General features: G+C 36.9%; 1 protein-coding gene across 1 annotated transcript in view; it reads left to right on the top strand.

The window, feature by feature from the left end:
* Positions 1-21,386, top strand: part of LOC145670400 (nudC domain-containing protein 2-like) — a 42,939-nt gene that overhangs the window by 6,398 nt on the left and 15,155 nt on the right. The window contains exon 3 of the mRNA XM_081739033.1: positions 12,349-12,552. Within this exon, the coding sequence (XP_081595159.1) occupies positions 12,349-12,552 (204 nt within the window). The remainder of the gene's footprint in view (positions 1-12,348; positions 12,553-21,386) is intronic.

Genomic DNA, 21,386 nt, shown 5'->3' with positions numbered 1-21,386 from the left:
CCTTGAACTTCCTCGTGGTTAAGGGGTTAGCGTACGCGCCTTTGGCGTGGGAAATTCAAGTTCGATTCCCGGCGTGAGCTCGTGTGGTTCGGATTTCACATTAAGCTGTTGGTCCTCGTCTTATATAGTCTCGTTGCTAAAACTGAAAATCAACTAACCAGTTTATTAGATTCTTACGTAATCCAGCATTCACGTCATACAAATTAAAAGAGGTTCTCTCTTCTTCGTGATGAACTTCGTACGTCTGATGTCATAGATAATGTCCTCGCTCAGATCTTCAGGAAATAATGCATCTCTTTCGTCAGTCTAAACAACAGAACTTCAAGAAATCTTCCAGAGTTCTAACGAGTTAAGATTTGTCACTGTGCACAGCAAGTATCTTGCTAGTACAGAAGAATACAAACATTTGTCGAGGATAGCAAAAATTGAGTTGCCATTCTCGCATAGAAACACAACAATGGAAGAAGGGATTTCTCAATAAATCAGCCTTGCATGGAAAGAGTATTTTAGCATAAAGGCATATTCATAACTAGATATAAGAGGCAGGAGGTGTTGAACACGTGCAAATCGCCAGAAGGATGATACTTTACGTAAAAGGCTCCAGGAGACGATATGAATAGTACTTGTACCAGCAGAAGAAAGAGATGAGAGAGCGCAACGAAAAGGAAACTGAGAAGAGAATGTTGCTATGCGAAACTTAGAGCAATAGAGAATACATCTGAAACGGGGAAGTGATGAAACATAGCTAATCAGTGATACCTAACTTAACGTGATCAAGACAGAAAGGACTTCCTTAACGGAAATTGCAATAATTCCTTGCAGGGTGGATTGATTTAAATCAGTCTGATTTAAATCACGATTTTAATCAAGATTTAAATCACTTGATTTTTTAAATAAAAATCGTTGATTTAAATCAAATTCCGAAATGAATTAATTTAAAGTGAAAGTAAGTAAAATCCCGTTTCTCTTCTGTTATTCCGATTATGGAAGATAATAATCATAATACAGTGAGACTCAAATGTATGTAAGCCCAGCATGAAACGAGTATCATGTGGAAACTATCAGGGAAAATCCCGTTTGAACGGGTTACGGGTGAACCCTGCTTTCTTCTCTTTGTAACACAGGGTTTTAAAATTTCTGTTCCAACGGGGAAATCACCATGGACATTTAAGATGACAGCTCTTTTGTGTTCATGTCTATTTGTTTGTTTCCAGATAATAGGGGCGTATTTAGAGGGTTCGATCCCCTCTCCGAAACAAAAAAAAAAAAATAGATTTTAAAATTTTGGGCGAAATTTATGTACTAAATACATACAAGTTCCTCGGGATCGTAATACGACAAATTTTGGATGCGTTAAAATATCGAATAATACTTTTGATAAAGTGGATGCTTGACCCCATTGCAGAACATGCCGCGATCTGCGATGTGATCGCAGAAAATTTGCCGCGCCTGTGCAGGAAAAATTGTAAGAGGAAATAAAATAGCCAACAGAAAAGTATAAAAACGTGCCTGCTATGTATAGATGTGTTAAATGCACGGACAACTCGCATTTGAACTGTTTTTCACGCCACATAAAGCATATTTTTAACAATCACAAGTGTTTTTTCTTCTGGAACTGAGCATCTTGATTTTATATTTTGGAATTCCTGCAGGGAATTCGTGTCATTATTCAGTTCAAAATCTCTTATCATCGCGAATTGTGTCGAGGAAATTGAAGCATTAAAATATATAAAACGATAATTATGCCTGTTGTTCTGTATGGTTGTGAAACATGGTCGCTTACGCTGAGGGAAGAACGCAGACTGAAAGTATTTGAGAATAAAACCCTGAAACGAATATTCGGAACCAAAAGGAACGGAAATGAGAAATGACGAAAACTTCATGATGAGAAACTGCATAATTTATACCATTCACCAAACATTGTTAGGGTCATCAAATCTTGGAGGTTCAGGTGGGCAGGACTGTAGCGAGAATGGAAGAAAGTAGGAACGCTTTCAAAGTTTAACTGGAAGTCCAATCGGAAAACGACCATTAGCAAGACCTATCGCACATGGGAGGGCAATATTAAGATGGATCTCGCAGAAATAAGAATACAAAATAGAAACTGGATTCAGTTGACTAAGGATAGAGGTCAGGAGAGCTTTTGTGAACATGGCATTGAACCTCCGGGTTCCATAGGTCATAGAGTGAGTTAGTTAATTTTAGGCAAAATTTATGTACTTTATATGTATTTCGTGCCGCTAGCTAGTTCCAATTGTTTAAAAATATGCCCCTGCCAAATATCAGTAACTTTCGTGAAAAGAAAAGTGTCATGTTGATATACATTGCTTTACTTTTTCCTTAATGCTTAAGAAACATTGTTTGGGATTGAAATAGGTTAACGATTGGGATTTAATTCAAAATTAAAACCCAATACTTTCACTTAAATGACATAATTAACATTTAATACTAATTCCTAATGTTTTCTCTTCAGTTCGCGACTTGTATCATACGAAGAAAAATATTTGATTTAAATCAAAAAAATCGATTTAAATCAAAAAAATCAACAAAAATGATTTTTTTGAAAAAAATCATGATTTTTTTCCACCTTGATTCCTTGGGACGAAGGTCAGTATTTGGTCACGATTTTGTGTTAATCGTGTTTTTAGTTATAGCTGAATTAGTTTTAATTCAAATAAAGCTCTTGTTTTCCATTTTTATTTTAAAGGTTTTGCCATATTTATACGTATTTGGGTAGATATATGTAATCATGTGTATAGACAGTTGTGAAGTCTTTTTCAAAAACGAGAAAATAGTGACAGTACGGTATATACTCGAATTCTAAGACGTATCCTGGATATTCAATGAAGCAGCTCAGAATTTAACAGTACAAATTAAGTCACGCGGGTTTATTTGTTCAAACTAAACATTCAAATGTCAAGATTAAAAAGAGAACAACGGCTCTATATTACAAATAATGTAAGTAAAGGGCTAATAGTCACCTCAAGAAACAAACCTCGTCAGTAGGAAGTACTTTTGAAGAACATCGTCTTCATCGTCAGCCTACGTGACTATTAGCCTTTTACTTACATTATTTCTAATCATTATCACCGCTCGCAATATAATGATAGTTCTACCTTATAATTTTACTTACGGTGTGAACAGAGGACAATCTGCTTAAACACTTTCACTGTCTGAACACAATCTTCCACTATCATTTTGTATGCAATTGCAAGATGCATCTCCCATTTTATACCTGAAATTTTGGCAGGAAAAGCGCGTCTTGAATTCAAGTATATACGGTATACATGAAAATAAAAACAGAGTCAGTACAAGAAAACATGCTGAAAGGAAATTGTCAAATTGGTGATGAAAGATCGGCTGCAGGGAAGGAGGAGGTCGAGTTCACAGGAATTTCATGTGCTCATGGAATTCTTACGAAGAGTCAGGGAATTCCTATTTCTTTTATCAGAACCTGTAGGAACCGTGATTAATTTGTTTATTACGACTGTGTACGTGTAGTATTGCAATTTTTTTCTGTTTATTTCGGGTGCGATAATTTGTGTACTGGGCCTTATTAATGATTTGTGACTCCAAGGAATTTGGAGGATCAGAACCGGTAAGGAAGCTGAAGATGTTTAATATCCGAGAAGATATTTTAAGGCATCCATATTGAATAATAAGAATATTGAGCCACCAAAGTAGTATTAAGCATATTACTACTATAGATGGGGCAGAGAATTGTACTAATTTAGATGCCTTACAATTAATTATTATAGTTAACAGTTGCATAGAGATATATCAAAACTCGTCTCAGCAACGCTGACAACAAGACTTAAACCAAAACTTCTAAGAGTTTTTTTTTTTTTTTTTTTTTTTTTTTTATGTACACATTGCTACTACTAATTGTATATATTAATTTGTTTTGTAGTGAACGAGCCAGGGCTTTGGCCGGGAAGGAATTGATTTCTTTGTTTGACAGGTTCACGCTTGTGGTGGTGGAAGGAAACTTTATATATATATATATATATATATTTGGTCTAGGAATTAATTCGTGCGGTTGGTACGCACACATTGATGCTGTAGTACAAACACAAAATACATAAATACCTTAAGAAAAATATTGTCCATCGCTAGCCACCACTTTCGCCCATCTGTCAGGCAATGTACGGATTCCGTGGCGAAAGAAGTCCTCATCCTTGGAAGCGATCCAGTCAGAGACCCATGTTTCGATATCTTCTGAAGAAGTAAACCGCTGTCCAATCAAATCGTTGTTCATGCAATCGAACAAGTAGTAGTCCGAAGGAGCAACGTCTGGTGAATACGGCGGGTGGGGTAAAACTTCCCATCCGACATTTTCTAAATAGGTTTTGACCGGTTTTGCGACATGTGGGCGAGCGTTATCATGTTGAACAATAAGTTTATCATGTCTGTTCTCCCATTCTGGTCGTGTTCTGGCCAGAGCTTGCTTCAAACGCATTAATTGTCGTCGATAACGTTCTCCATTCATAGTTTCACCCGGTTGCAGCAGCTCATAGTACACCACACCTTTCATATCCCACCATATGCACAGCATAATCTTTGCACAGTGAATATCTCGTTTTGGTTGTGATGGACCTGGTTCACCTGGTTTCACCCAGGCCTTTTTTCGTTTAGGGTTCTCGTAATGGATCCACTTCTCATCACCCGTAATAATTCGATGCAGAAACCCCTTTCTGCTCTGTCGTTGAAGCAGCAATTCGCAAATGGTTTTTCGTCTTTCAACGTCTCTGTCTTTCAATTCATGTGGAACCCAATGTGACATCTTTTGAATCATTCCCATGGCTTTCAAGCGTTTGGAGACTGTTGTTTGATCAACGCCTAATGCTGCTGCAAGTTGTTCCTGCGTTTCACACGAATCCTGCTCGAGCAATGCTGTCAATTCTTCGTCTTGAAATTTTTTTGGCTGTCCAGCTCGCTCTTGGTCTGCCAAGCCGAAATCACCACTTCTAAACCGTGCAAACCACTTCTGACACGTTCGCTCAGCTAGAGCATGGTCACCATGCACTTCCACCAAAATACGATGACTTTCAGTCGCACTTTTCTGCATGTTAAAGTAATGCAGCAGGACACCCCGCAAAAACACTTTATCAGGCACAAATTGCGCCATGTTCACTTAACTACAAACTGGTGTTGTTGACGCTTTAATCCACTGCCCTATACTACGAACGATACGCGATGACAGGGGTTTGCAACACATGTGTGGATACACGGAACTGTGGGACGCTCCGTTCGTTGCGCCATCTCTTGTCCACCCGCACGAATTAATTCCTAGACCAAATAATATATATATATATATATATATATATATATATATATATATATATATATATATATATATTAGTGTGGTTCTTATTTTACGACTTCGGAGTTTTAGTTTTAGTTTTTAAGTGTTACTCCGTAAACTGGTTCTATATGACCAAAGTAACCTATTAGCAAAACGGCTCAATTGAATTATGTTAAATAATACCCCAAGCACAAAGTTTTTGAATGCTTTTATTGTGCACAATATATGAGATAAATGGTACCGTATAAGTTTGGAACGGGCTAGAGGAAGTGACATCGTATCTTGGATAGAACTAGTGAAGGAGGATCCGCATGTATTATTGTATTGTACCATCAATGCGGCCATCTTGATTTCAGGGATTTTAGGTACAAAACAACCGTTTTGGTATTTCGGTTATAAATATGACACATGAATTTCTTTTTCTTCGTAAGTCGTGTGAATGACGATTCACTTCAGTCGTAATTCTAAAAATGCGTTAAATGTCGTTTTCACTTGAATTCAAGAATATAATCTTATTTCACCCAATAGTGAAGAGTGACATGAGCTACTTGATGCTTTATTCCAAATTTCAAACTATCCGTTCCTAAAACCTTACAAATTGTTAGACTGTGTGAAATATTGAAAATGAATCTGAATGAAATGAAATCTGTCGATTTAACGTCCCTCGATTATGCCCTTTAGGCTAAGGGAAACGGGTAATTAAAGCAAGTGAATGATAATGGAAGAATTGGTGGAATGAGAAGGTGGAAGGAAACTGGAGTATCCCGAGAAAGCTCACAGACACATTGTTGTCCACCACAAACTTATTGGCCAGTAACCAAACCAGGGACCCCAAGCACCAGAGGTAAGCGCTCTATCACTGAGCCACCATGCCCCATTTAAACTATATCAGGGTGTCTACTAACCTGGAATTAGCCTGGAATTCACTTCTGTACCTGGAAAATGTGGGGAAAGCTTGGAATTTAACAACAAACCTGGACTTTTCTCAATATTACTTTTATCACTGCACATAATAGAAAAATCCTCTTTTCTTAAAGGCTTATGTTTTGTGAGTATGTTGATGGCAACTGCTGGGATACCTGAACTGAGTTCTACCACTGCTTCCACTTATTTGTGACACTTTTTTTTTTTTTTTCTTATTTCTGTACTCTTTCCTTCGGCTGAATTCCCATAGAAGTGGAAGGTCTTTGAGTAGAATTTCTGTCCATATTTATTGTGGCAGTTAGGAAACGTTTTTTGCTACAGCATAAATCTAGAAATCAGGGAAATATTGGAAAAGCAAATTTACGCAAAAATAAGGGACCATTGAAAATGGTACTTAAACTGGGAATCAAGGAAAATTGGGAATTTTCGCTCAGGAAGTGCAGTGCTCATGGTTCCTGCTTCAAAATCACGAGAGGCACCGGTTATTAATCACCATAAATTATGGCCAGTGAAATGCTTCGAGAGTCAGGAATCACACTTGCTCTTGAAGCATTTGTGAAAAAGCAGCAAATTGCACCTGTAGTAACAGACACGATGAAACGACGGTATTTGGAATTGTGTTCGAATTCTGAAATTACTCAGAAGTGGACAAATTTCAGTCAAAAAGAAACGAGAGATCAAGTTCTTTCCTACGTGATTTATTCACTAAAGAAGGCGTTTCTAATGCTTTTACAACTTTCATGCACAAAATTTATGTTCTTTTTCACTGTAACGCTGCAGTAGGAGGTATCTTCTCAGATAACAAAGAGTGCTTCGTGGAAAATCTACAGGACAAGAGCTTGGTTGCTCAAAGATGTGTGTTAGATGCAATGATATCCAATGTTAATATAACAAAGTACATGATTTATTATGTTAAAAGGCATCAAGCAGAGAAATGAGTATTTGAAAGACTATACTTAAAAAAAAAAAAAAAAAAAAAAAATCAAGTAGAAATAAAAAGGAAAAAGCTGTTGGATGAAGAAGCAAAAGGAGTTAAAAGTCACGTTGAACTCGTATAAGAATCAAGATTATAATTAGAAACCGGGTGTTTAGGCATTAAAAACCTGGAAAATAGGCATTACAATGTAACTCGAAATAATAAAAATAAATACTCAATGCAATTAAAAAAATCGATTCAGTCATATACCATGTTCAAAGAATATAGAAACATGCCTGCCTGTTAATACCTTCCTTTAATGTATATATAAAAACTAAGTTTCATATGCATTATATATATATGACCGGATTCAGGATTTTCTGGCGAGGAGTGCACCAATAACTACCACTACATTAAATTTGAAATTTTTAAGGTGGTCTTATACCTCTTCGATTAGGTTTCTAACTCTCCATTTGATAACACGTAAATTTTAATATGGTAATTTCTAAGTATTGCAGGTAATGGCTTGAATTTTTTAATAAAAATACAGAAGACCCATATAAATCCAACCACGGTCTCCAATTTACGTTACATGCGTTAGATTAATTGCAATATGTTCTTCAGTAAATTTGACAACAGAGAATAAAAAGTATGTTGTAAAGGGAAGAGGCGGGATTGCTGGCCATCTGTTTGCTTATTAGCGGCTTTTAAAAGGACGATCTTACCAGAAAAATCATGTTGTGATTCTCACTTCTCAGTGGTTAGAATGGACTGCACCAGGCCCGCAACCAGAAGGGGGCTAGGGGAGCTTGCCACTCGAAAACTTTTCGTTGCCCCTCCAGACCTTAACACAAAATGCTATTATTAATACAAAAAAACACAATTTAGCTATTGCTAAGAAAATGTTTAATGACTTGGCCCCCCCTAAACCTCTGTGGCTGGTTGCGGGTCTGGACTGGACTGGAAGAGCCCAAAACCACTTCTTTCTTCCTTTCACGGTTTGTTTGTTTCTTCCACCCCTTACAGTCACAAGAAGGAAACTTGTTTTGGTGAGCATTTTGAATTAGTTGCGTAAAAGCAAAAAGTAAAGGACGGAATGATACTACGGATGGATTAAAGGGAGGGGCGGTCATACCCTTTGAATAATCGGAGTAAGAAACTAGAAATTGCGTAATCTAATAAGAAAAGTTTGTTGAAGTGTACAGATCAAAACGCATTTCAAGTATCATAGCACTGTACTCCCTTCCCCTCCCAATCTCCTTCCAAAGGAGTTCTACGGGGATTTAGGAGTTAGATTTCTGGGTGTCGGCATCTATGACCATGTTAGCGCGTCACGTATGAGGGATGACGTCCCTCGGCCATCATACGGAAAGGGAAGAAGGAAAGAAGATGCCTGGGATTTATATATTAGGTACCACCCCGACATTTGCCTGGTATGAATGAGGAAAATACAGGAAATCCTCATTCAGGATTGCTGGTCTGAGAAAGCTTTTTACACCTACAGGGAAAGGCAAAAGGAAAACCAGGAAAAGGAGGACCAAAGATAGAAAAATCTTCCTTGGAAAAGTTGTACGTCCCACGGTTATGCCGGCTAGGCTAAAGGAGGTGGTGATGATCAGAAATGGTGGAATGTGAAAAGTGAGAGGAAACGTGAGAACCGCGAGAAAACCCACGCACACGGTGTTTGTCCACCACAAAGTTCACGTGGCGCGAGCGGAGATCGAACCAAGGGCTCCATGCACTAGAGGTGAACGCTCTACCAGTGCATCACCGCAGCCCGACCAAGGATTGATATCTTAATTCAGTTACGAAGAAGAGATCTTATTAAATTATAAAACAGTTCTCCCAAAGGAGAGAAAAGTTTTAAAATTTCCATGTTGCCCACCAATCTATGGTTGAGGTGATTATTATTATTATTATTATTATTATTATTATTATTATTATTATTATTATTATCAAGGATGTCATTCCGGGTTTCCTCCTATAAAAATATGCACACATTAGTTACAACTGTGGCTACCTTCCTTTTTACAAATTGGTCTAATTCAATATTGGTATAAATAGTAGTAGTTTTCAAGCTACATATATGAGTTCTTTGACTAACTGAATAGTGCACACCCTTTTTGGCTCACTCACCACTATTTAACATTAAATTTCAGATGCTCGAAATATTTGTATAAGTTTATTCATTTGTAAAATAAACAATATATAAAAAGTCTATTCAAATTGATATCAAGTTTTTCTGACATGTGTGTATTACGTGTATCTTTCTTAATCGCTTTACTCACATCACCACAGAAAACGAACAAATTTTAAAGTTCTGGATAGAACTTCTCTTACAATAATAAGGCTCGGATTTATATGTAAAAACATACTTTTTTTTCAAACAAATACAAGCCCAAAAGAAAGTTTACATATTTTAAACAATTTTCCGTCATTTTATCGTAAATTTCACGATTTCTTTTTTACTTTCACTCGAAAGAAATTAACATCTGGAAAAGAGTAGACTACATAAATATATCCATCGTATTTATAAGCAATTTCCCAGCTGCAGAAACAGCGTCGTCATACTTTTATGTACTTCCTTTCTATATCTTCACATTAATACAAAAATGGGATTAATTAGTGTTAACATATTGCAGAAATAATAATAATTAGTACTGTATCAGTATTGCCCCGACTTCGGGGCAATGCTGATATAGTCAGTTGAATTGCCATTATCTTGACGTGAGTGTCTGTCAGTGGGACAATACTGATACAGCAGAAACGTGCTATTTTAGCTGATTCTGTAGATATGTAATATGATATACTTCTGACAGATTTTGTTCATTTCCATACAGGTCACATGGAAAGTGGAAGTTGTGCAAGACAGAACTTGTATTAGGCGAATTGGGCAACAAAATAGTGTAAATGAACCAAAATAATTTCAGCATGAGACCTTAATGTACCAAGGAGCATGACAATTCTTCAAAAAATAAAACCTGACCAAAATTATACACTCCCAAAAAAAATGAACACTGAAAAACAAATAAAATTAAATACAGCTATCCTGCTTCTGTGAATGCAGTATATATATTAATGAACTTTTGGTGCTGATCCGTTGTGTACAATACCTGTGCCAAATGAAGAAACATGCAGTTCACACAGTAAGTGAAAGAATCAGCATATTACTCGTGCTTGTAAAAAATTACCAGTGCTTAACAGAAGCATAAATGAAACAAAATAAACAGGTTTGCCACAAAAACATTGGACTACCTATAAAAAAATAGCTTATGAACATTTATTTACTGTACATTCAGACCGTCAAATGTAACTAAAAAAGACATAGTAGTGCCCCGTCTGTCTAGCACAGGCTGAGTCAACAGCAGGACCACATCATCAGCGGAAACACTATCCATATCCTCTAGTTCTGGCCAGTAAAACATAGTACCATTCATATTTTTGCGAACAAATCTGACATCATAAAAAGAATAAACTACTTCAATTACTTGGCCAACGAAATGCTTCACTGAATTCTTTCTTAAGTATTTAACTAATAACAATTGTCCAACTTTAATTGCAGTACGATTTTCATGTTCATCATCACTCACTGCCGCATCTGAGTTTTCAGATGACGGTGAGTCCTGTACCATGGTGTATCCCTCTTCTTGATACGATGTTATGGGTCATTATCAGGCACAAAATGGGGCAAGTAAATTAACTAGCTATGAATACATTATTATTGTTCAGCATTGCTCCATTCCGATAACATTTTGCCCCTCTTTGAATAAGGTCATTTTTAGGGAATACAACATGGGTGACCACAACAGTAATAGTTGCAGATAGCGGTACTGATACATTTCCTACAATAATCTGCCTAGAAAACATTTCTAAATATAATTTGTGAGAAAAGTACAGACTTCTTAAATTGACCCACGAAAAATGGCGAAAATTGGCCCTGTACAAAACTTTCTTAGACGGGCAAAGTAGTGCTAAAAATGCCTGTATTACCTTGTTATATATCTGCAGAACTGGTGTATATTTTTAATTTACAGATTTATTGCATGTTTTACACTCAGGGTAAAAACGAAAACTTTTTCCCTTTTTGCTCAGGTTTACCCCATGCGTTCAGCATTGCCCCGGTTGACGGTATTGCACGTGAACTACACCCAGCGCATAGGAATAAGTGTCTGTCAGGAAAATTCGTAAATCAAATTGAAATTCAACTTTAAAACTACACACACTTGCCTTGCACATATCGAATGATTTCATTAATTCCATTTAATCCTACATTTAGAGTATTCTTTAAAGAGCATTGAACGATACGTTTGTGAAGAGAATAAAATTCAATATTTAAGGGAAACCATGATATAGCATATATTGTTACATAATGATTGACAAATATGACAAAATAACGAAAAATGCTAAATTTATATATATCTAAACGACATTTTTACTGGTAATTCTCTTATGATAAATGTGGTAATTAAACTGGCAACACTAACTTTTCAATAGAAATCCAGAAGCCTTTGTAATGGTTTCCAAACTGTAGAATCACCAAACCTACGAAGTAAAGTTACAACTCCATTGTTCCCGTTACCATGACAACCAGTACTAAACCTTCCACTTCCCAGCTCTGCGCAACATCTGAAAAGAATGCTTATCATATACTTAGATAGGTCGAGTCGTCATGTGGAACTAAAGCAGTAAAAGAATCAGTGATGCCAATAGTTAAGATTTAACGTGAGAATGGTTGGTTTTATGAGTATCTAATGGCAATTGGTTGAAAATCAATATGAAAAATACTCGTACTAAATGTAAACAATCACATATGTAATCATTTAAAAAAAAAAATTATATGACAGCGAGTCAATCGCATCAATAGAAGACCGCCATTGACATTAGGTGAGGAACCTCCCAGTCGGGAGAAATATAGTTGTATTTTTACATCATATATATAGACCTGAAAATTTGTAAATCATTTGGAAAATCTGGAAAAGTCGGGGAATTCGTGATCACCAAACAAGTGGGAATCCTGACTGCTGTTTACTTTATTTCTTACACTTCTCTGCTCCCGGTCACGATGTTGCACGTGTTACTTGTAATATGTACGATACTGCTCATAAACAGTTAAAAGAAACAAGATACGATATTATTGTTTCGTATGGCCTATTTAATTTTACAGATCATGTAGTATATAACTTTTAACTGTATTGTATTTCAGGGCAAGTTGTTCAGTAAAATTCATGCCGACGATATCATTTGGACGATTGAGGATGGCAAGTTACTGAGGATAGTCCTTTCCAAAGCCGACCATAAAACAAAAGAAGAAATTTGGGAGTCTTTGTTGGAAGGAGAATTTCTGGCGGATGCTCTAACTTTGCATGAAACAAGGAAGAAACTGGACCTCGAACGGTTCCAGATTGAAGTAAGTTAATTGATACATATATGATATACGAGGGATTTGTTTGCAACTTTTCTTAAGTCACAGTAGGAAAACTACGTGGGGTGACGAAACGGGGATGAAATAAATTGTTCCTTGGATATCGCTCATCCCCCGTACCGAAAGATAGATTCATTCGTTCATTATGGACTAGCAAACGTGAAAATTTAGCGAAGCGCCCGCCAAGTGTGGACTATCTGATGTTTTTCGATTCTCCAGGCGGATGCAGAGTTTCCTGAAATTCAAGATATTGACTGTAATTGAAGCATCCGCCAAGTGTAAAGTACGTAATGCATTCGATTTCTCCAGGGGGCTACTGAGTTCCCAGAAATTCCAGATCAGAGAGTTTAGATATTGACTGTAATCGAAGCGCCCGCCAAATGTGAACTACGCCGTGTATTTCGGTTTCTCTAGGCGGATGCTGAGTTTCGTGAAATTCCAAGATCCGAATTGAGATATTGACTGTAATTGAAGCGCCCCCCAAGTGTGAACTACGTGATGTATTTCGATTTTTCCAGGCGTATGCTAAGTTCGCTCAATTTCCAAGATCAGGCAGTTCAGATCTTAACTGCAATTAAAGTACCAGCCAAGTGTAAACTACGTGATGTATTTTGGTATCTCCAGGCAGATGCTGAGTTTTTTGAAATTCCAAAATCAGACGGTTCAGATATTGACTGGAATTGAAGCGCTCGCCATGTGTGAACTACGTTATGTATTTTAATTTCCCCAGGCGCTGCTGAGTAACCTTAAATTCCAAGGCCAGACAGTTCAAAAATCCTAACCGACGCCTTTCACGAATCACATGATTCATGCGTTGTCTGCCGCCACAGATTTCCAATATTGGCTTCTGTCGCGTACGTAAGTAAGTCCTTTAAATTCTCTGCCGCACTCGTGCACAGATCGATCACTTATAAAGTTCCTGCCACAAACCTTACGTATGCAACGATTATTTGTATCTGTATTATACCCTTCTTACTCTAGGAACTGAATTTCTTCGATTAGTTCGCAGTTGCCAGATGCTTTGATTGCACCCAATGCGTTTTTACGCTCGCTGCTACACAATAATTGAACTACAGAATCTGAACTAGTGTCTTTCGCTATGAGGGATGGACGATGTTCAGTGAATAATTTGTCTTCTGTGTTTCGTCACCTCACGCAGTTCTCTTCTGGTGGCTTAACGGAAGTTTAAAAAGTATACAGTACGAGTCAAAATTATAGTTCCCGATTTCAATGATTTTTTTTTTTGGTTTGTTTGTTTGTTTGTTTTTAATAACATGTATGTGAACATAAATTGCACACACTCATTAATCGACTCAAAACTTTTTTTTCTAACATATAAACTAGCGTCAATTGCCAACTTCAGCGGGTTTTAAATAAGAAAAATCAGTAAAATGTTCCGTTAGTCAGTCATTTTTTACTATTACTGAAGCGCTCTGATATCGGTCATTTTCGATTATTTTTATATATCTCCCCTCACCCAAGTCATGGGGCTGAATTTTCTTTTAAGCTGTATCGTAACTGTTACTGTTCATCTCAGCGACCCAGAAAACTATGGATTCAAAACTAATATCGATCAGTTTTATATATCTTCCCCTCCCTAAGTTGCGGGGATGAATTTGGATTTAAACGGCATCGAAAGTGTCACTGTTTATCTTAGCGACCCCTAAACTATGATTCAATACTAATGTCAGTCATTTTCGATCATTTTTATATATCTAACCCTCCCCCCCCCCCTTTCCTCTTCCCCGAAGTTCTACCGTCAAAATGAAATTATAAAAAACCATCCCAGGCTCAAAACTCATCTATGTTGAAAATTTGATAGTGATCGGTCGGGAGGCTCAATAGTTATTAAGTCACAAACATAATCACTTTCATTTTTATATATACACTATAGATGTTCAATATGGGATTCACAAGTTAAACGACACACATCTAGCCTACACTCAAGTTCCTGTCATGCCCCAACGCAATTCAACCACAGTAGCACAAATACGCGATCTTTGATGAAAACCCAGAGAAAGAAATCGCATGGGGTGAGGTCTAGGGATCTTGCTGGCCATTTCAAGAACACAGAACGTTTTTGCTGACCTGTAAAAGTCACATTGCTCACTCCGACTAAACTGCCTTCTGCTGGACCTCTACGTAACTACGCCTCTACGATAGAAAGAAAAAAACTTTTTGAGATCATATTCCAGAGAAAAGTTATATTGTCAAGAAAAGCTCATTACCATTCGAATAATAAATTAACGAAATCGGAAACATCATTTTGACCCACCCAATATATCCCCCGTATTATTATTCCATGTGAAATCTTTCCTCGTTTAGCACTTATTATCGGAGAAATTAGAAATAAAGCTTCTGTTTCCTGATCAATGCTGTAGGGTGCATACGCATATTTAATATTAAAAAAAAAAAAAAAAAAAAAAATGATGTCTTATCTTACATCGTTATCATAAATTTTAACACACTGTTTCAAGGCTTCACTTGTCTGTGTAGCTTCTTCAGCTGCGCTACTAAACGTATAACATGTTAATTAAATTTTTCATTCTGGAAAAATGTTGTAGTTCGGATGAAATGCTTCTTAAAATTAAACTGTGTGCAACTTCATTCTACACTTCCAAGTTTTGATGCACAGAGCCCCTCTTGCAAATTATTACAAGGCAGAAAAGCGTTTCACAAATAGCTGGTGTACTGGAAATATGTTATACTAGTATATTGGCGTACTAAAAATATTCTGTTATAATAGTAATTATAAATAGTCGTAATTGCAGGAAGTTTGCACTCAAACTTAAGTATCAAATGTAAAGTTAAGTTTGGCACTTCTTACTACTTCGTATGATTAAAGTTCATCCTCAGACTTAAGTAGAAAGTTAAGTGTACTTATATTTGCTATCAAAGCATCCAAATAGCAATTCTACCTGCAAACATTCCAGGGGTGACTTTCCACTTTCCGCAGTACGACCCTTTAAAAAGTTTACGTTGCTTGAAGAATTACGTTATTGGTAGCTTTCCTTCATGTAGAAGTATTATGCTAATGCTCGTTTTATTGCTTGCTTGTTACCTGTGTTTTCTTTGTATTAACTGTAAAAAGAAAAATCTCGATAGAAATATCGGTTTAGGGTTAATAATTTTGTAGTTTAACGTCCTATAATTATGTACCAAGGCTAAGGAAAACAGTGATGATAATGATGGAACGAAGAAATTGAGAGAATCATTGAAAAACCATAGAAAACCATCCACGTGGTGTTTGTCCACCATAAAGGTATAGTGTATTCCTTCAATACATGGACAGTTCGGCAAATTCTTTGAACTTTCCCTGCTGGATTTTACAGCAGTATCTCTTCCTCCCCCTAACCCTCTTTTGACCGCATTTACGGGGTTGCAATGTCGCAGCACCCACTGTGTCTCGTGTCTCTTACTCTCACTCCTAATACTATCACTAATGTGAAACAGATATCAGGCCTCCACATTTTGCTATAATCGAGTATAGTATATATGTATAAGAAAACTATATATGTTGAACAACAATCTTCTAATCAGTGACTGAAAGGACAGCGTTTGGAACTGTGGCAACTAAGTACCCCACGTGGACTTGACGAGCGGTTGTCAAATACTAGAAATGAGGGTTCTGTTGGCCATTTAGTTATCGGGGGGGTGTTTTCCACAAGTTTCCGCGGACGATGACTTATTTATGGCACTAGCCTTCACACGTAGAAGGCGGCATCCTTTATATACAAACTGCACACGTATAGATGGAATACACAATAACTTGGCGTAGGCTGGGGTTAAACTATATCGATAAAATATATTGCACAATATTCATTAGTTTATTACTGTTGAGATACGAGAACAATGTGAAGATTGTGCATAAAAAATACGACCTAAGCCTGTGTGACCCTGACGAAAAATGATGCATTTGAAATATTGAAAAAATTATATATTGGAATGAACATAATTTAAGTGCATAGATAATTATTACAATGTGTTCCATACGCTCAATGAGTAGTGATGATGTAGTTCTTTAAGCAACGTAATTTAAAAAAAAAAAAAAAAAGAAGAAGAAAAAAAGAAAGATACGCACTGAGGAAAGCGCAAACTCGCAGCTGAAATGTCTGCGTATAGAATTGCTATTTGGAAGCTTTAGTAAGTATTAAACCTTTGTTATTACATATGCAGCTTATCCATTCAGTAAGTTCAGGAATGTTCATTTTTGAATATTCCTTATTCTGATTTAACGACTGTTCGATGTTACATTGGTAGTTTAGATTTTGTTGCATGCTATGTTGTCATTCGAAAATATGATGAGCTAGAAACTCTAAGAAGGAAAATATTGGGCCGGTATGGCCACCAGTTTTAATAGCTCAGATATTAGATTCTAACTCATTACTCAATTACTGTGAAATCTTAGACAAAGGGAGGTAAGTGGGAATGAGAATTGATGAGTCACACGGAACTTATATAGTAAAAGAATTACGTTTTAGCATAAATAAAACTCTGTTAAATCAAATTGACAAAATTAAGACTAGCTTGGGTAGAAGGGAAAAGAGAGTGAGATTAACTAAAAGAATAGGAATGAGCACTAGCCTCAAATATTCATGGTCTTCGTTGAGTTCGTCGTCGTTCAGGATGATGAACAGACTTATCTCTTTGCGTTTTCCCACTTCCTGGCTGGAAATTGAAGTACCCAAATGAAATTCTGGAACCGTCTGGATCGAATTCTCGTCAAATCTGCCAGGGGCAATGACTGGAACTGCGTAGTGGTTTGTTGTCAGTTACTGGATAATGGTCTGGACACTCTTTTTGGATTGTTTCTGCGATGATGAATCTTGTCGCCTCTAATCCGAGTGGCCTACAGTACAGGGTGTCCACCCACCGGGAAACCGGGAAATAGCCGGGAATTTCATGAACCTGGAAAATACCGGGAATAAGCCATGAATTTCTCCAAAGAACCGGGAAACACAACGATAATAGCCGAAGAAGGCCGAAAGTTAAAAACGAAAGGCGTAACTCAATTGTTTTCTACCGATAAGTCACTCGGCGTTTCTGAATTCATGATCCGTTGGGTCGGATCTAGCGTCATCCTGTCGGTATCCACCGTTTGGGGCGTCCGAATTCAGCATCAATGATGAATCGCAAGTGAACGTGGCGACGGTGAAACAGGCCATCGCTTGAATCCTATGTTGAGGTTCGCTTATCGACCATGTTAGTTTTGTATTTAGAAAAAAGAATAGTGATGCGTCAAAGGGAGTTGTTTGAAACCTGAAAGAGCGCTATGTTGTAGTCACCAATCATGTGTGCGGTCTGTTGTTTTGGCCTTGGTCTTTTAAGAAAAAAAAAATATGGATATTATTTAACTATAATTCAGCTTTAAGTAGCAGGAATTTTTTCTTTGATATATTATTTTTGTTTAAAATGAATAGCAATGTAAAGATGAATGCGAACAGTAAATGGCGGGAATGAGATTGTCTAGTTGGCAGTTATGATTGCTTGTTTAGTAATAGGTCTGGTTCTGCAATCTCCTGATATCTTTAACCACCAGATAAGTTAGCAGTAATTATTTTACAGTGACGCTGCATCTCGAGCCTTATTAATGATGTTACCTCATTAAAATATATATATATATATAATATTGCGTGTGTCAAGAAGGACAAGAAAATACCTAGTTCGACAACGTTCTTAGTTGTAGAGAAAAAATGCACGACAAAATGCTAGCACCAAAATTAGCATTTTTCTCAACTATTGCTTCAATGGTGGAACCATTTCTGATCGAATTTCAAACAGACCAACCCATGGAACCCTTTTTGCATGAAGAGCTCACTTCTCTCGTACAAAGATTAATGGAAAAAATAGTGAAGGGTGATGTTCTTAATAAAACAGGTGCGTCTGTTCAAAAAATAGATATATATCAGATCCAAACAATCTTCTTCCTGCTAAAGATGTGGACATAGGCTTTGCAAGTAGGGATGCCATGCATGGAATCAAGGAAATAACGGATCTAGACAAGCTAACACTGCGACGAACGTGCAGAGAAGCTATCGCAGCGATGATTAGTAAAATAATGGATAGGTCACCATTGAAATACAAACTTACTCGAGCTATTTCGTGTCTCGATCCTGTGCTTTTGGTCACAACCTGCTCCTAGCGGAGAAGCGTTTGACATTATCTGTGGAGGAGATGGTAGCTAAACGATGGTTTACAGGAAGCAAAGCAGGTAAAATTATGGGACAATATCGGAAGGTATTTTCGTCACCTGAATCTATTCATCAGTACAAAACGTTTAAAAGAAAGAATAAGCGTCTGGATGCATTTTATGTTGAACTTCTTAGCGTATTCAGTGAGGACAGTGTACGAGAGCTCAATGATTTTATACAATGTATTTTGAACTGTCACACGGAAATGCATAAGTAGAGAGAGGATTTTCTGTGAATTCTGAATGCATTTTTGAGAATCAAACAAGAGAGCCTTATTGCCTTGAGACAAGTATATGATGGTGTGAGTGCATTAGGTGGATTGGAGTCAATTAAAATCAGCAAAGATATGATACATGCGGCCAGAAATACACATGCTCGATATACTGAACATTTGAAGAAAAAGGCGAAGGATTTGAGTGAAAAGGAAGAAAAAAGGAAAGAGAGAGAAAACGTGTAACGCGAGAAAGACTGGAATTGGAAGCTAAAAAAGCAAAGGTAATTGCTGAGGCAAAAACAGAAGCTGCTCTTCTAGAAGAAAAAAATCAATGCACTTATCGGGAAGTATCGAAAACAGGTAAGAGAATATAATTTCTTTCGATAGCATAATTTTATATTGTTCGGGTGGGAACTAAATAATAATCCTTCCGCCTCTTTCTTAAAATATTCGTCTTTTAGTGCCCGTTATAACCGGGAATTTATCTAGTAGAGCCGGGAAAACCGGGAATTAACCGGGAATTTGAAAACGCTTTGAGAGTGGACACCCTGCAGTAGAGTCGTCTCCAATTGAGTTTCGTCGTCTTGTTCATTGTCACTCAGATGAAGGATCTACTACGACTACCATTTGAAACATGTCTCCAATGGTTTTGTAGCGAAAGAACATTGACGCTAGCGTTCATTCAATTAAGAAACTTTTGCAATCGGAAGAGAACGTCATGTAGTAAAAAAATGGAGCACTATTCTTTCATTTATTGGCTAATTTACTATAAGGTGAATATACTGATTTACAAATACGTTGTCTGAGAATGTACACACAATAACAAGTTTTGTGAGGCTGAATTAATAAAATGAATGAATTTAAATAATCTGATTTTCAGAATGATTCAAACAGTCCAGTTGATTGTAGGTATGATTGCTTTTGTTAAGTTACAATATAGCAGTAACGTACATTACTGTGAGGTACTGCACAATATAGTGTAATTTGATGTACGTCGAGTATGTACGGTGATCAGAAGTTTTTGCTCTCGCATAGAGTGGAACTAGGAGTTTGAAACTGATACATATTATTTGTCCTTTTCTGCGTAGTCGTCGTGCAAAGTAACACCCATCTCCAAGTGACCTTTCATATACCCAGGCCCGTATTTAGGTAAGCGCTATTCTGTGCTCGAACACAAGCCGGTAGAATTTAGAGGGCGGCAAAATTTTGGATTTTTTTTTTTTTTTTTTTAAAGATTCACAATAAAGTAATATTTAAACCTAGCAACCCGCAGAGTCCTGCGCAAGCTCGAGAAAATATGTTAATGTGTTTAATTACAGTAGTTACTAATTATCTACCTTATCTAATTATTTTTAAGAAGTCATCCTCTCCCACTCCTACCCCAAGGAATGAGGATGAACTTGAACATCATGAAAATTGATACCGTTAAACTCAGAGACTTCGAAAACTATGAATTCAACACTAATATCTGTCGTTTTCTATTACTTTTAAAATCTTGCCCCCTTCCTAGGGAGTGGAGTATGACCTTGAAGTTGAATTGGATTAAAACTCTCTATTCATTTCAGCGATCCCCAAAACTATGAATTCAACTCTAATATTGGTCGTTTTCGATTATTTTAAAAATGCCCCCATGTTATTCTTATGGAGACTTTGCACTCCCATATCTCAGCTCCAGTGTCACTTAGGGACCTGAAACAGGCCATTTGGATCAATTCTCTGAGAACTTTAAAACCTATTAAAATTTCATGTTTCTATCTAGTATTGTTCTCGAGTTGAAAGGGCTACAGACAGACAGCTTATTGTATTATTAATATAGATGCTATTAACTCACTATAATCTTTTAATTATGTAATAAGTTGAGAATAAACAATGTCAAAAACACTGTATAGTTTTTTAATTCTATATTTTACTATTACAATGATAAGAGTAAATATTTAGGAAATTCAATAATAATTCCAAGTGAAATTATAAAATATAAAAATGACATAACGGTTAATTAAGAATTAATAGAATGCATTTTCTCTAGACAGTAAATTAAAATCTACATGAATAAATTTCATGCCACTATTGAGAGAATGTGTCCCCAATGGATAAGCGGTTAAGCTTGTCGCCTTGTAATCAAGGGATCCTGGTTCGATTCCCAGTGGGGACACAAGTAATTCGGATCCCAAGTTAAGCTGTAGGTCCCGTCCTTAGAACGTCATCATCATCTCGTGGAAGGCAATAGCAAACTACCATGGGTTCACTTTGCTCAGGGATCTCGCGTCAAACTCCTACCTTCGGGCAGAGCACCACATCATAATCATCATTGAGAGAGTTAGGCCATTTAAAATTACATTCTAATTTTTGTAACTTGTAGTAACTAAACTGCTACTCAACAAGAACTGGTGTGGTTGCAAAATCCAGCAGGCTTG

The sequence above is a fragment of the Thermobia domestica genome, chromosome 14, assembly GCF_964235325.1.
Source record: "Thermobia domestica chromosome 14, izTheDome1.hap1.1, whole genome shotgun sequence".
NCBI lineage: Eukaryota > Metazoa > Arthropoda > Insecta > Zygentoma > Lepismatidae > Thermobia > Thermobia domestica.
This window is presented reverse-complemented; position numbering and strand designations above follow the sequence as displayed.